Genomic DNA, 16947 nt, shown 5'->3' on the forward strand with positions numbered 1-16947 from the left:
TGGGCCGAACGGGGCCCTTGGGGTCTTTGGTCTCCATCACTCTCAACGCCCTTAATTGTCCTCTCCCACAAACACGGCCCTCCATCCCTCTGTGCCCTCAAACCCTCGGGCCCTTACTCAGGCAAACGGTCGCTGGGGTCGGGGCTCTTCCTTTCACCCTTCCCGTTCTCCCCCCCCACACTCCTACGGGTTCCCACTTCTGCTCGCCCCGGCCCTCCCCTGCTCCCCTCCCCCGTCGCCCCAGCGCCGGTGCCCCCCCCACACCCTTCTCGCCCCCCTTCCGCTCGCCCCTCTTCTCGTCCCACGGCGCCCCGGCTTTTGTTGCCCGGGCTTGTTTCTAACTTGAGAGCGTCGCCCGGCTCGCCGCCAGGTCACGTGCGTTAGTGACAACCTCTCGCAGGGCGGCCCCGGGGCCCCCGCGCCGCCGATTGGTGGGGTCGGACCTGGCGCGGCCCCGGGGCGGGGCGGCCCGACGGGCGGGCTGGGCGGCCGATCAGCTGTTCCGAGCGCAGCACAACAACAAAAGGAGCGAGACGGGCCGCCGGCGGCCAGTGGTGCAGCAAGGGGACAGGCGGCCCGGCCCGCGCCCCGCGCTCGCCGTCCGGGAGCCGCAGCTACCTCAGCAGCCCCGCGCCCGTGGCGCCGCTCCCGCCGACCCCGCCGAGCGACGCGCCCGCTGCCTTCGCCGCCCGTCTCCGCTGCCGCTCCGGCCCACGTAAGTGCGGGCGGGGCCGGCCCCCGGGGCCGCTCGCTCCTGCCGGCCCGCGGGCTCCCGCCGGCCGCCTTCCGCGCCTCCCGCCTCCTGCCCCCGGCGGCGGCCGGCCCGAGGCCCCGGGGTGCGGGCGGAGGCGGACGAGCCGGGCGCCGGCGGCGGTGGGTGCTCGGTGTCTGCCTCCTCCCGCGAGCGTGGCCTGTTTTCTTGGCCGCGGCAGGACCTCCTCCTCTTTCCCCTCCTCACTCCCCTCCACTCCTCCTCCTGCCCTCGGCCGTTGGACTGGCGTCGGGGACTCCGGGAGGACCGCCCGGGCGCCCCTCTCGCTCCTCGCCTCCCGCGCCAGCCCTCGCAGCCCCGGGTCGCGCCCCTAGCACCGAGGGTCCAGCGGCGCGGGGGACCCTCCTCTCTTCCGCGGCCACCAGCGCCTAAGTGCCCTGGGTGTCCGCGGGTCCGCTGCGTGTCCCCTGACCCTGCTCGATCTTACACCTGATCTTTGACGCTGCACCTGCGGAAGGGGCCCTGTGCTTGGCCGCCACGGGTGAAATCCTCCTCGTTTTGCTCCCGGAGGCCGATTGAGCGCTTCCTCTGTGTCTAGACTATGCGGAGGGCTTAGCGTGCCTCAGTTGTCTCAGTTGCTCCTCACGGAGACCCTCTGATGTCGGCTGTATTATCTTGTGGATAGGAAACCCGAGGCCCAGAGAGATGAAGTTACTTTACTCGAGGCCACCCAGCCAATTAAAAGGAAATGGTGTTTTCCCTTTCAAAGTTGCAGGTGCATTTTATGTGGGCATTCCTCGTTTTGTGTTACATTTCCTAACTGCCTCTTTTCATCATCTTCTGTGTTGACTCCAGTTTAGGAGAGGTTAAGGAAGAGCCTCTTTCCGTCTGGAACGTCCAAGTATTTGGGCATTTGTTGCTAAAAGAGCCTTTTCTAAATGCAGAGTAGTTTTGGAAAAGGGGAGGAGAGAGTGTGACCCATGAGGTCATGGAACAGAGGTAATAAAGAGGTACCCCCAAATTTTGCTTGGTAATTGAAACGCACTGTTCATTGCAGATGTGAAAATCCCTGGGAAGCATTTGATTTTAAGTCACAGACGCTATAATTCTGAACTGGGAGCATAATTTTTAAAGGCCACTACCTGTTTCCAGGACCTCATTAACTTCTATGAGTGAGGGCTGTTTTGTTTTTTTCTTCCTGCCTTTTGTTCTTTTCTGACTGCCTGCTCACTCCATTGTTCCTCCTATTTCTCTTGGGAATGGCCCTACCTTAAAAATTGAAGGTTAGGGACGCCTGGGTGGCTCAGTTGGTTGGACGACTGCCTTCGGCTCAGGTCATGATCCTGGAGTCCCGGGATCGAGTCCCGCATCGGGCTCCCGTCTCCGCGGGGAGTCTTCTTCTCCCTCTGACCTTCTCCTCGCTCATGCTCTCTCTCACTGTCTCTCTCTCAAATAAATAAATAAAATCTTAAAAAAAAAAAATTGAAGGTTAACAGGCTGGGAATACCCACTCACTGCTGTCTTTGTCCGCTGTCATTCACCCTTCGGGGCAGACAGTGGTCTGGTCTCTGGGAGAGTAACCCACTAGGACCAGTTGAATAGGCTGATTAGAAGCAAAGACCGCTTTCTTGGCTTGGTTTTTCTGCAGTTTAAAATCAATTCTAAATTACTTGAACCGGCATGTTTATTGTTCTAAAATAGGGTGGGATATAAAGAGAAAAATCATTTTGAGGCTGCTTTTCAGTGAAGATGTGTTAGGTTAGCCACCTGATATTTTGAAACTGTCAAGAAGCCACAACTGTACACATAGTTTGCAAAGTTAGATCATCAAAGTTGTGGTTTTGTTTTTGTTGTTGTTGGTTTTTTTTTTTTTTTTTTTTTTTAATTTAAAAATTTTGGTTTTGGAGCCGCCTACTGGCAGCCAAAACCAGCTGAAAAGTACTGTTCTCTGAAGTTCATAGAACCAGAGTGGAGGCCAAAAGGAGCCTGAGCAATCATGTGCAGGGGAGAGCAAGACACTTGGAACTGCACAGATTTATGTTCTAATGCCGGCTCCATACCTGACCAGCTCTGTCACTTTCGAGCAAGTTACTTAATTTCTGAGCCTCAGTTTCCTGTTAGTAACATGTGACAAGTACCTCAACTCACTGTCACATACAATAAGTATTCAGTAGATTGTAGTTCTGATTATTATATAAACATTTTGCAGAGGAAGACATTCAGGCCCAAAGATGCTAAGTGGCTTACATTCATGCTGCTGGCTTGGAATGGACTTAAGTTTTCCAAGTTATATTTAATATTCTGAGTTAATATTTACTGGCTGCCTGCTCTGTTGTCAGGCACTAGTCTGAGGGATGTGCACTTAATCCTCACATCCACGCATAATCCGCGCACTATCCTCCCCATTTCAGGGATGAAAAAACTGAGGCACCAAAAGGTTACTAAATACCTTAAGTTCACACAAGTTGCAGGTAGCAAAGCCAAGATTTCAAACACAGCAGGGTACCTCCATAGCCACAGTGCCTGTTGGTTGTTTGCCTGTCTCAAAAATAAGAAAATAAATCATTCTAACAAGCTCTTCCAGACTAGCAACGCCTTTTCTAAGTTCACAAACTAGAATGCTCTTCCCCAAAGTATTAAACTTAGCCACCTTTCTCTGCCCACAGAGCATTTCTAACTCATGTAATAGTAGGAAAAACATTAATGATGAAATGTTAAGTAACAAAGCAGGATACAGTATTGTGCATTCACTAGACCTCCTGATAAAAAGAAACCTTATGTGGAGAAGAAAATGCATAAAATGCTAACAGTATTGCTGCAAGGCAGTGAAATAATTATTCTCCCTATCTTCTAAACTGTTTATAATGTAGTTTTGTTTAATTTTATAATGACTTTTTTTTTTTTTTTTTTTTTTTTGGTGAGGGAGGGTGGTATTTTGAGCCAGAAAAACAGGGACAAAGCTGCCTTCTTGAAATGCTGGGGTCCAGATACTTTGTTTCTTTTCTCCACTGGGGTGAGACTTCCCTGGTAGATTGGCTAAGGTTGGTTAGTTACTGTGGAAAGTTTGCAGATGCCCCCCAAAAATAGCAGTGCTACCTTACCTAGCCTTCTTTGACCCAACCTCTTTGCTAAATTCCAGAATTGTATTTGTAAATTTGTCCTCTTAAGACACATGCTTTCTCTGGAATTTTCACTTTAGTTTTATCATTGCCCTAGAGTTGTAAATATCAAAAAGTCCACGATGGGGGCACCTGGCTGGCTCAGTCAGTAGAGCGAGAGACTCTTGATCTCAGGGTGATGAGTTCGGGCCCCACATTGGAGGTAGAGTTTACTTCAAAAAAAATTAAATAAAAAAAAAAATGTCTGTGACATGTAGTGAAAAGTGAAGTCTGAGGCTATGCTTTGACTTACAGCTCCGCATAGAACCAGCCCCATTAGGAGCCTCCATTCCTGGGCAGGAGTGAAGGTGAAGGACAGCAGTGACCAGGTAGGGCCAGTTCCTGGGCAATTAGGAGGTTAGGCTGTCAATATTTTAGAGAGATTTTTCTAGAACTACATTGTCCAATAGAGATATGTAATGTGAGTTATATGTATGTTTAAATTTCTGGTAGCCACGTTAAAAAAGAAAAATAGTTAAAATTAATTTTATTAACATATTTTACTTATCCTAACATATTCCAAAATTACTTCTTAGTTCAACATACAATTAATATAAAAATTTTTGAGATATTTTACAGTATTTTCAAGGGGGCACTAAGTCTCACTTGGACATACATACACTCTGGTGTATATTTTTAAACATATCACATCTTGATTCAGATGTAAAATTTTCATTGGAAATAGTTAATCGGTTGTTCAGAACATACTCGGAAGTTTCCAAAAATTGGCTCAATTGTCAGCTTTCAAATTTGAGTTTGAAAGGGATTAAAAGTAAATAAAATTTAAAATTCATATTTTTGGTCCTCCAAGTCATTTCAAGTGCTCGTTTGCCTGATGTGCCTTGTGGCCACCCACTGAACAGCTTTAGCATATTGGGGCTCTCCAGCAGCTTCTCGTTCTTTCTGACTCCTACAGAAAGCAAGGCCTAAGGAACTTTGCATAGTCAGTCTACCCTACTTCTTCATTATGCTAGAGGTCTAGCAGAGTGAAGAGGTGATCCAGCACAGTCTCCCCATTTTTCCAGTGGTGAGACTGAGGCTCAGAACGGTTAGATCGTTATGGTAGGGAGAGCACCAGAACCCTCTCCTGCTGGTGCCCAGGCCAGCCCTCCCTCCACCTGTCCCCACACTGGTCTTTTTCCTTCCCAGGGGCCTCCACAGGTGTGTCATGCAAATCTGAGTCATGACTCAGGACAGATGAAAATGAGCTCTTCCCTTGCGTGGTTGGGCTCCTGAATACTCTGGCCACCCAAGGTTGGTTGCCCTTGCAGGACATTTGGGATATCTCAAGGTAGCCTCGGACTTCGGGAGGCCAAAAGAAGATTGACTTGTGCTACCCCGTGGAAAATTCCTCCAAAGGCACCTTTCCTGTGGCAGAGTTGTATATGTTCTAGGCATTTGCTGGCTTCTGTCTCACGGATTTGGAGCTGTAGCTGGGGCAGGGGTGGGGGGAGGCAGTTGGCAGCTGGGAACCGCAGCTGCCCAACCACGATGGCATCAGCATTGTTTTCTGCCTTGTAGCTTCCACTTTACAGGCCTGGGCCCCAGTAAGTTATCCTCATGTGGCATCGCAGTTGGGGGACGAGGTGCTCATTCAGGATGAGCAGGGGTTCCCTTGTGGGGTGCTCTGCTTTACACCCAGCAACTCCAGCTTCCTAGCTGATGAAGCGCCTGAGGCCAGCCCTGTACTCTGGAGAATTAAGATTATTCTCTCAACTAGTTCAGCAGACACAGGTTTGTAGTTGGGGCCAATATATGCCTTCATAATTTAAGAGAAATGGGGGGAAGATTTTTTTAAGTGTCTTTTTTCCCTTGTAGCTTATATGCGGAAAACCTTTATTTACACCAGACCTTGTCATAGCTCATCTTTTAGGATATAGCTGTGACACTACACAAGTGAACTACGCAAGCTCACTTTTCATCTAACATCTCTTACATGGAACATAAAGCTGAATTTGAATTCTATACTAGAGCTCCAGCCTTCATGATTTGGCCCCACTGCTTTCCAGAAGGGTTTCTGGCAGACTGGTTATGCAAGTAACGTTTCCTGTTTACTCTCTTTTAATAATTAATGGATGATGATGATGGATTGTGACCACAAAAGTGTTCAAATGTCATTTATTTGAACACACATTTGTAGTACTACACATTCGTAGTAGCATGCCAAACAGTTGTAGCAGTCCTGTTTGCACATAAAGAAGTCAACCAAGAATCTCCTTCACTACAGACTGTAACTACATTTCCAGCTAAAAATGTTGACTGTTTTGAAAGCAAAGGGTCAGGAGTCTGAAGTTACGGATTCAAGGCTGATGCTCATGAGAAAGAGTGTCAGAGGCTTTGCACCATCCCTGGATGGTCCCATCTACTCATGATTTCTGTTACCCCTGTTGTGTTGACAATTTCCCAAATCCATGCCCCCAGCTGAGACCGTGCCCTTGTGCTCCAAAGCCCTGGAAATGTTCCGCTGCCCACTAGACAACACCAAGCGTGTGACTTGCAGAGTCCCAAATTCAGCATGTCCAAAATGCCCAACCAGCACCTTCTGCAGTATACCTTTTCCGCTAAATGGTCCCATCATCCCCCCCATTGGCTTCTGGTAGAGGGTCATCCTTGGCTTTTCCCTTTCTGTAACTTCTGGCTTAGAAGGTCCTAAAAGATCTGGTTCTTGCTTAGCACCCCCAGCCTGCGCTCATGACCATCCTGGATCTTGAGTCCCATAGAAGGTTGCCACATTCTCACTCAGCTGTAGGCTTCCTCCATTCTTGATCTTGACCTCTCAAGACCAAAGTCATTTACTACAGGAGTCCTTCCTGACCTCTGCCTGCCTGGATTGGAGGAACACCCCGTACTTTTTCCATGGCATTCATCACATTGGGTTGTTAATGGCTGCCACGGGAGGGCCGTATTCACTGCTGCCTCCCCCGTGCTTAGCACTCTGCCTGATGCATAATAGGTACTCAGTAAATATTTGTAGAATAATAGTTGACGTTGACTGAGAACTTTGTGCCAAGTGCCTTGCTAAGTAGGTTGCCTGCATTATGCCATTTCACAAGAGTAGGATCAGGGAGACCCATCAGGGAGGTAGTGATTGGCAGAGTCCGGAGGGACACCAGATTAGCTTCAACTAGGATGAAAGTGGTGGCAAGACGTGGGCAGATGTAGGGCACATGTGCAGTTAGAGTCAACAGGACTTGTTGAAAGTTTGGTTGAGAGGTTGGGTGGGGAGCAGAAGGAGCAACTGCTAGGATTATGGCCTGAATAACTGCTGGATGCTGCTGCTTCTCGCTGGGAAAGGGAAGGAGAACAGTGCATGTAAGTTTGTGGGGGATGGAAATTAAAAGTTCTCTTTGGTATGTGTTAGGTTTGATATGACTATCAGGTAAACAGGGAGAAATGGTTACACACACACACACACACACACATACATACATACATATAAAAATACACATATATAATAAATATATAATTTATAATTATTTATAAATTATATTATTTATATATTATATAAATATTATTTATATTATTTATACATTCTATATATGTGTGTGTGTGTTTGTGTGTGTGTGTGTGTGTGTGTGTGTGTATATATATATATATATATATATATATATATATTTGGAATTGTGGAAGATCAGACAAGGCCGGAGTTCCTCACTTAGAACTCACCAGGGGGGCGCCTGGGGGCCTCAGCTGATTGAGTGTTCTACTCTTGATTTCAGCTCAGGTTGTGATCTCAGGGTCGTGAGCTCAAGCCCCACACTGGGCTTACCATGGAATCTGCCTAAAGATTCTCTCTCCTCCCTCTGCCCCTTGCTGCTTCCTGTTCCCACGTGCTCACCCTTTAAAAACAAAACAACAACAAAAAGAACTCACCAGAACTCCATGAAGTAGAACTGTTACCCACTGAAGTAGTATAACTTCCTAACTCCAAAAGCAGCAGAGCCAGCATTTGAACCCAGGTGTGCAGGCCACGTGACCTTCCTGCTTGCCTGCAGTCAACGGTTTCCGTGGCTCGCTGCTGTCCTCCGTTTTCTGCAGTGTAAATTTCTCTGTGCCTGCTGTAGGAATTGTTTTGAAGGTCAAATTATGCTTGCTGATTTTTAAGTGGAATTAGGTATGCTTAGAGTCCTACAGAAGAACAGAACAGAAGAGGAGGTGAGCCAAGGAAAGCTGGTGGCCGCCCCGTCCTGCTGCAGGCTTCCTTCGGCAGCTCTGGGCAGCTGAATGTCCTACAGCAAGACTTAGTATCTGGCGTTTGCTCTTCTTGCAGAAAAGCAGTATTTCAGCTTGAACTACATGAGTCAGATTTATCCCTTAGGAAAGCACAGATATGAAAAAGAACCAACTACTTCCCTTTCATTTCACATTTATTTACAGGTTGCTTTTGAGTATTCAATTCATAATGGTTTATAAATAAGAGGTACTCTATCTCTTGTGTTTGACATTTCTTGTGTTTGACCCTGTAGGAAGAGAAGGGCTGTAGCTACAGGCTAAGGCATGAGCTTTCTTCTAAAGGGGTGTGTGCGTGTGTGTGGGCACACGCTTTTGAAACCACACACATATTGTATAAATATGTGCTGATTTGAAATGACCTTCTTTTCCTATTTTATTTTAGGGATAACGACTCTCCTTGCTCTCGCCTAAGTTGAATAAGCACCCTGTGCACTTTAATCTCCTGTCGTGCCGTCAGGCAGACTGAAGACAGTGTTTTGAGATCTCAGCTGTAAAGACATCTGGCCAAAGTCTCAATCTTGCCTTAACCATGTTCCAGAGACTGAACAAAATGTTTGTGGGTGAAGTCAATACTTCTTCCAACCAAGAACCGGAATTTAGTGAGAAAGAAGATGAAGAATGGATTCTCGTTGACTTCATAGGTAAGGTATTCTTAGCTGTTAATCATCACAGCAAAAGTGGAAACTCTTACTTCTCAGTTTTTGCATAAGTAAACCAGTAACTCTGAAGGTTTGGAAGCCTTAAAAGTAAATAAGCAAGAATTGTCTAAAAAAAAAAATTGCATGAAACATCCTGTGCCAAATGATCAGTCCGTGAAACTGACTGACGTCAGATCTTTCAGTTTTGCAACTCTCATAGCCTGTTCAGATCTGATGCACTTTAATAGGAAATCCTGTGCTAGACGAACAGTGACCCATGCTCCTCATCACGTTTATTCAGCAGGATAGACGCAGTCTTCAAACCCATTCCCACGAAACCACCATGACCCATCCTATGCAGTGTTACACCACACTAGAAACACACTGGGTGCTCAGAAATCATTTCCTGTCATTACGAATGAACATAAATGGTTTTGTGTCTCACCTAAATGAAGAGAGGAATGTGAACCATCAGCTTATAGTATCCTCTCTTCTTTTTCTGTGCCCTGAATGTGATACCATCGGGATGCTCATGTTCCCGTGGGACTTCACCAACGAACGTGGACCACGATGTAGATGCCTGCCCTGGTTTCTCAGCAGCAGAAGCCAAAGCCGAAGCCATCAGTGAAGAGTCACGTACCGAGCACCCGTCAGTCTTTTCCTGTTTACCTGCATCTCTTGAGTGCTTGGCTGATACCGGTGATTCCTGCTTGCTCCAGTTTGAGTCCTGTCCGATGGAGGAGAGCTGGTTTATCACCCCTCCCCCATGTTTTACTGCAGGTGGATTAACCACTCTCAAGGTGGAAACCAGTCCTTTGGAAAACCTTCTCATTGAACATCCCAGCATGTCTGTCTATGCTGTGCATAACTCCTGCCCTGGCGTCGGTGAGGCCAGTTGTGGGACCAATGAAGGTCCTGACCCAAGTAGCCCCAGGTACGTTGTGAGTACAGCTGACCCTTGAGCATCATGGCTTTGAACCGCATGGGTCTGCTTGTATAGAGAATTTTTTTTGAAAAGCAGAATACAGGACTGTAAATGTATTTTGTGTTCCTTAGGACTTCCTTAATAACAGTTTCTTTTCTCTGGCTTATTTTATTGTGAGAATACAGTAGATAATACCTCTACCATGCAAAATATGTGTTCATTGATTGTTGATGTTATTGGTAAACTTCCCAGTCAGCAGTAGGCTAATAGCAGTTATGCTTCGGGCGCGTCATAACTTAACGTGGATTTTCCGCTGCACACGGGTTGGCGCCCCTAACCCCTGAGCTGTTGAGGGGTTGACTGTATTTTACTCTGTCCACAAGCAGTCTGTTTGACATGCAGCTTATTTATTTCTACTACAATTCAAAGCTGATTTTTTAGAAGATACAAAGTAATCTCGTTAGAGATGTGTGAAGGCATGTTCACAGTGCACAAGGTAGTGGATGGTATGAAACACATGTTCATTTTAGATTTAAAAAAAAATCCATTAGAACATGGCTCTGATTATATAAGGAAGAGCTGTTGGATTTATAGGACTCTGATGGTGACAAGAGAAGAAAAGACTGGCATTTCTGCTACGTGTCTCAATGTAACTGGCACTTTATACACTGAATTATTTGGGCTATCAAATCCAACAAGAATCGTATATCTTTCTTTCTTTCTTTTTTTTTTTTTTAGAGAGAGCGCGCGAGCAGGGAGGGGCAAAGGGAGAAGGAGAGAGACTCTTAAGCAGGCTCCCTGCTCAGCACAGAGCCCGACGTGGGGCTTGATCTCACAACCCCGAGATCATGACCTGAGCCGAAATCAGGAGTCAGACACTCAACCGACCGAGCCACCCAAGCACCCCAAGAGTAGTATATCTTAAAACTCTTATTTTCTTTCAGGTAGTCTTAGCTGGGTCACATCAAATGGCACTTAACCTCAAAAACGTGACAAATCGTAAACATGAAGTAGAATGGCAATTTTACCAAAACGTGTTGCCCAGAGAGTTGTTTTCTTCCTTACAGAGGAATGATTTCATACCCAAACAATATTTTCTTGTTATATGGAAGTCCTAATAGGTCTGAAAGGCTCTGTTTGAGTGACAGATAGGCTGAGGGCCTGGTCAGTAAAGACCGATATGTTTCAAAGCAAACCTAGAGGCGTCCAATGGCCTTTATCCAGTGAGTATATTCAAGATGCTTGCACCTGCTGAAAGAAAGCCCATGGTCCTGTTCATCAGCCCAAAGTCTGGCTGTTCACAGTGCATGGTAGTGGAATGTGCTGTGCTGTTAAACAGTATTTGGGGGATGCTGACCCTAATTTCCTACATACCTACACTACATACCATACACTTCAGGTGACATGGAATGTTTGGAGCAATTCAGAATGTTCCCATAGTTGGTCCTATAACCCAAAGGGCCTCTTTTTAGACTATTGGGGCTCTAACTCCACTAACTGGATCACTGTGTATATCTTCTACCATTTCCTGTTTGCCAAATACAAACAAAACCCAGGCCGCTCAGTAATTGAACTTCACTAGAGTCTGCTGCACTCGCAAGTCCGGATACTCTAAGTGATCTTGTGATCTTCTGTGAGGGTAAACCTCTCCTTTTCCCAGCCGAGAACCAGTTTGCTTACCCGGCTTTAGACTGGGTAAGATCTTTGGTGGGAGATGTTACTTTAACTGGCACTTGATTCAGCGCTTTTAAGTTTATCGAGAGATCCATGTTTCAGGCATTCCTACAAAAATTCAAAATTTCTAGGACGTGGTATTGATTGAATTGCCTTATGGTTGATTCAAATTAATTTCTTCATTTCTCAGAAATGCTTCCCACCTGATTCTGATCTCACCTCTGTGGAAGTCCACTCAAGAGTTTAGCATGATTAATAGTCACTTTAAATGTACTGATGCTTGTATATTTACTTCTCAGTGTTTAGAGTGTGTGTGTATATGTACAGCAGCTTTGTAAATAATATTATTCCAGAAACCGCATATATGCATTTGCAGAAAATTAGAAAATGCAAATATGTAAAAATTAAAAAGTTTAAAAAAACATTTGCACACCCCGGAGATGCACACTGTTAACACCCCAGGGCACATCCTTCCGGCTTGTTTTTCACAAACACACACACACACGCACACACATTTGTAACCTAAATGGGATCAAGCTGTATATACTGGTTTATAATCTGCTTCTTTAGGCAATGATCTGAACCATTTTCTTTTCAGTAAAATTTCACTTCATCTACTACCCACATCATACTCAGCTTTCTGCATTGGAGCCCAGAATAGTTCACCTCATTTGTCCTGACCAGCATCCCATCCAAGACCATACTTTGCATCTGGTTATGTGTTCGCTGTTTTGATGCAGTCAGAATGATCTTTTTTTTTTTTTTGTATCTTGTTTATTTCTTTATCTTGTTATATATATTTTTAAAGATTTTATTTATTTATTTGACTCACAGAGAAAGATCACAAGTAGGCAGAGAGGCAGGCAGAGAGAGAGGGGGAAGCAGGCTCCCCGCCGAGCAGAGAGCCCAATGAGGAACTTGATCCCAGGGCCCTGAGATCATGACCTGAGCCAAAGGCAGAGGCTTTAACCCACTGAGCCACCCAGGTGCCCCAATCTTGTTATATGTTTTGCTGTAATATACAGGAAAGTTAAATAGGTACTTTTCCATATATATAGGATCAAAAGAACACACTTCGCTTTCTATGAATTCCTTCAAAAGTACTGCAAATTATCATAATTTTATAATAACTAAAAATTTTTAATACCTTTATTTCTGGATTTCAAATCCTTATTAAAAAAAAAACCCACTAAACCAAGATAGATCAGGTGTTACCAAAATTAGGATGGCTATGTAGTAAATATCTATGTTTTCTAAACATGATATCTTCAAAAGTTAGATTGCCTCTATCCTTTCTATCGTTGGGGATATTATCATAAAGCATGTAACAAGAAGGTGCTTCATAATTACAGATGGGCTTCAGAGTGTATGTTTTATTGTATTTTAGCCTTCGTAAGTATTGTTTATGAGGTCTATGTGTTATCATAATCTTAAATAATACATGTGCCTTTAATGACCCATAGTAAACCAGTTTTAATTAGAGGAAATGCACCATGTCCTAACAGTAAAATTAAATAGCATTTTAAATCTTACTAGTGATTTAATAGTTCACCATTTAACATTTGTAGGGCCAGGAAAAGCTGCTTATAAGACTCACTGGCACAGAGTAAGTACATTCCCTTTGAGACTGTGTAATATGTGTTAAAATCAGTCTGAGCAGAAAGCCTAAAGTATCAAAATGCCCACCTTTTACAAACTGCTGTCTTTATATTAACTTCTTCCTATTAGCTTCTTAATGTGACCCCCTTTAATTCTATTTTTAAAAAAATCTTTAAAAATTAGAGTGTTTTCCTCTAGTGATTACAGATACAATCTATAATTGCCCTTGTGTAAAATAACCCTTACAACTCTTAAAACTCTTCCTGTCATGTGTTGATATTACTTATATCTATCCTGTTAGATAGCTTTTAATGTAGAAAACATAGAATAATCATGTGGTTTGTAGCCATATTTCAAGATGTGTTCTCCACAGGTCTTTGTGACATTACTATGCAAAGGCCATTCCAAAATGTGCCCTGTTGCAATATCAATGAAAAACTTTTATAATAAGCAGGTAGCTTTTTATCCAGGAAAGTGTTAAATGAGTAGAATTTTCTTATGCATATTTCTATTAAATGTGGGTTTAAAGCTTGTTTCCTGGACCATTTACTTATAGACAGAAAACGTGTATGAAGGTGCAGCCAGCCTAGGGCATCAGTACCAACCCCCTTCCTAACCACAGACTTTGGAGTAAAACCTGTATTAGAATCTTGGTTGCATGAGGTAATAATAATGACCTTAATATCACTGAGCCTTAGCTTTCTGGTCAGTAAAATTTGGCAATTCAAATATTTTCCTTTTAAGATTATGGTGAGAATTAAATACACTACATTTGCAAAACCGTTGGCCAATCCAGATAATCAATAAATGTTAGTCCCCCTCACAGAAAATCTTATCTAAATACATTTGCTGCCTGATTGAAATTCACTCAAAATGTGTAGCACTTTTTAGAAAAATACAGTCTACCTAATTAACCATCTGTGGATTATATGACATATTTCTATGAAAAATTGTCCTCTCCTTTCTGTCATTGTCAGTTAGTGTGGTCACGAAATATAAACTTCTCTGTCAGCTATGAGACACTAAGCTCTCATTCAACCATAAACAAATTAGTGTGGCAAATTGAATCACTACCTTTTTCAAGTTCATTAATAACATACTCTGTTACTTAATACAGTCCCTTTTTCTTCTGTTTCAGAGTGGAAAGTCGAAATGAAATGGGGCAGCACATCCATTGCTACGTTGCAGCTCTCGCTGCGCATACAGCTTTTCTGGAACAACCCAAGAGCTTTCGCCCTTCCCAGTGGATAAAAGAACATAGTGAAAGACAGTCTTTGAACAGAAATAGCCTTCGTCGCCAAAATCTTACCAGGGATTGCCACTCTAGGCAAGTCAAGCACAATGGCTGGGCTGTCCATCAGCCCTGCCCCCGTCAGTACAATTACTAAGAATTTCAAGATTGGTTAGATTCTCTTGGTTTGTGCATATGTGTGTGGACGTGTGTGGACGGACAATGAAGATGCTGTTTCTTTACAGCCAACTGATGACCAATCACATAGTTTTATCGATGTGTTTAGACACTATCTTGAAAACCAGATTTACATGCTGTATATCACATAATGCCTTGCTTTTAACACTTTTTGTAAATTTTTTCAGAATATTTTTGGAAACATATCAATACAGTTACAGTGTTTGGTTTTTGGGGGTGTCTTTAAGTCTATGAAGGTGTACATGAGTTAGCGTTCTAAAGACATTTCTTCCCAAGTATGAGAATAGGCATCTTTCAATTTCATTTTATTTTGTATTACTTAATCAATATTTTGAGTAAGCAAGAATTTATTCTCAGGGTCAGCCATACACTTTATTGACCAGTACTTGATAATCTTTTCTGTATATAATGAATACATTTTTACACACTAACATGAGCATTAACAGGTGATAGTTGCCATAGATATAACGGAATTATGGCTGAACTTTCTCTTGAAAGAAAACTTGATATATTTCTGTGTGTATAGGTTTGTTTTGTTTGTTTGTTCGGTTGTTTTGTTTTGTTTTCCGGATTAGCCATGCAGTTCATTTTGGAATTCAGGTACATTAAGTATTAGTGAACAGTGCATTCAGTAATTCCGATGTGACTGTGTGACGTGGTACAGAGATCGTGGGACAAAAGCACTTGTCTCCCACGCAGAGGGATTCAGTTAGACCTGTGAAATTGTTTTTGGAGAAACGTATGTCTACAACAAACCCGTTAGTCCACTATTTAACTTGTCTGGAGTCTTTCCTGTCAGCTCCGCCCACTTGCCACCTCCTGTCAGCTGTCAACTCAGAAGTACTCCTCCAGGCACTTTAGTGACTTCTTATTTATGACTGTCCAAGGGAAAAGAAGTAGATTTTGTATTTCTGATGCAGTGATCCATCCTCTACCATGGACCTGTCCTGCCAAGTGGCACGCAAGGCCGAGGAGGGATTCCCGGTGACATCCTTTCCTCGCATCCAAATGAAGAGTGACAGGTTGGAGCCCTTGAGTTTCCATTTTTTGTTTTTGTAACTGGGGCTACAGGCAGAATCTAACCACTTTGGCCTCTGTTTCCTCCACCAGTGGGGGAGTAGTAGTATTTACCTTCCTCACCGTTGTCATGCGGACTGTGTACTGATGGGAACTGGGCTGTCCAGAGCTGAACCTTGTGTGAAATTCCAAGGGCCTCTCTACTGAATCTAATGATGGAGATGGGGCCTGTGGCAGTTTCCTGCCACAGCTGTTCTTCAGAGTGTTGGTGCTAACGAGGCCGGCGTTCAGGGCTCGATTCACACGAGGCCAGTTAACACACAGAAACTCTTGTTTTGTACCTCCAGCCAGTCACTTTATTTCTTAGCAGTTGTGATGGGTTTTGCTGAGCCATCCACATTCACCAGTTTCCTCTGTAACTAAATTAAAATACACAATCCAAAGCATATTCTACTGTCAGATCAGTAGTATCACCTTTGCAATCAAATAGCTTATTTTTCCATCTCCTCTGCAACCCTAATAAGTACATGTCTATATAAGGTTTTCAAGGGAAAAAGCATATAGTTATGTGAAGTATTATATTTTTCAATAACCCTGTAACAGTTTGGTGCAGGGAACTATGGGAGACTTTTTTTTTCTTTTCTTTTTTTTTTTTTTTTAAACCTAAGTGAAGAGCTGTGCTCTTTTCTGCCTAGACTGGGATGTTTGGGGTCAGAAGAGGTTAAATAGCTTCATGAGATGGTGGTAGTAGCTGGTTCTTCCACTGGCCGCGATGAAGTGCCAGGAATGTCTTACATCCCCCTTCTTTCCTTACTCCCTTTCGATTTCGACTACCCCTTTATTTATTTGTTTTCTAATTAGGGGCCAAGTCTGTAAAGTTTTATCAAACTGAGCTAGAAGCTACTTTGTTACTATTTGTGTTTACGAGAGTTGAGTGGTTAAGATAAAGTTTTCATGAAGGTGTGTCCATTTTACACCATATCTGTTATAGGGCCGTAAGTCGGTAACTTGAAAATAGACCAGCTAAATGTTTTCTGGATGTAAGCCTCTGAATACATGGGGGTCTCTTTTTTCATATATTACATGCAGTTTGTTAGTACCTCACAAGCTACCGAAGTACAGCCATGACAATTTGTTTGGCATCGTGAACAGATTTGTATATTAAAAATAGCAATGGTTTTTTGTTTTTTTTTACTACTGTTTTTTCAAATTTCCTGATACCCGAAAATACACTTACTTCTCTATCTGTTACTGACATTTTGTTTGCCTTATCTAGACCTAGTTTTTTATGGTTTATACCTGGGAAGCAACACTTTCAGTCTTGGGGATGTTTTCTTAGGCTAACCATGCCATCTGTCCTATCAGACTGTGGTTTTTATATCAATATCTAAGGTTTCTGCCTGAAATTGGCACATGTTAGAACTGAAGAAAGTGGTTACACAATTCATTTGAAGTTCTTGATCATTAGATGTTTGTTAGGCATCTACTCTGTGTGAGACACAGACCAATAGTAACAGAAGGATGTTGACCTGCTAAGTATTCTTTGAAACATGGCCAAAATG

The 16947-nt window shown here is 43.6% G+C and overlaps 1 protein-coding gene across 3 annotated transcripts; it reads left to right on the forward strand.

The window, feature by feature from the left end:
- Positions 1-589: 589 nt before the first annotated feature.
- Positions 590-16552, forward strand: TP53INP1 (tumor protein p53 inducible nuclear protein 1). Of its 3 annotated transcripts, XM_032858684.1 has the most exons (5): positions 590-715; positions 8486-8744; positions 9318-9675; positions 12909-12946; positions 14078-14183. In XM_032858684.1, exons 2-4 carry the CDS (start codon positions 8633-8635, stop codon positions 12928-12930), a joined length of 492 nt encoding a protein of 163 aa, XP_032714575.1. In that variant the 5' UTR covers positions 590-715; positions 8486-8632; the 3' UTR covers positions 12931-12946; positions 14078-14183. The 3 variants fall into 3 exon arrangements, with proteins under 3 accessions (XP_032714575.1, XP_032714573.1, XP_032714574.1); XM_032858682.1 differs by lacking the exon at positions 12909-12946 and having other exon boundaries at positions 591-715; positions 14078-16552; XM_032858683.1 differs by lacking the exons at positions 590-715; positions 12909-12946 and adding an exon at positions 1151-1253 and having other exon boundaries at positions 14078-16552.
- Positions 16553-16947: the final 395 nt, after the last annotated feature.

The sequence above is a fragment of the Lontra canadensis genome, unplaced genomic scaffold, assembly GCF_010015895.1.
Source record: "Lontra canadensis isolate GAN:19392208 unplaced genomic scaffold, GSC_riverotter_1.0 scaffold15, whole genome shotgun sequence".
Taxonomy (NCBI): domain Eukaryota; kingdom Metazoa; phylum Chordata; class Mammalia; order Carnivora; family Mustelidae; genus Lontra; species Lontra canadensis.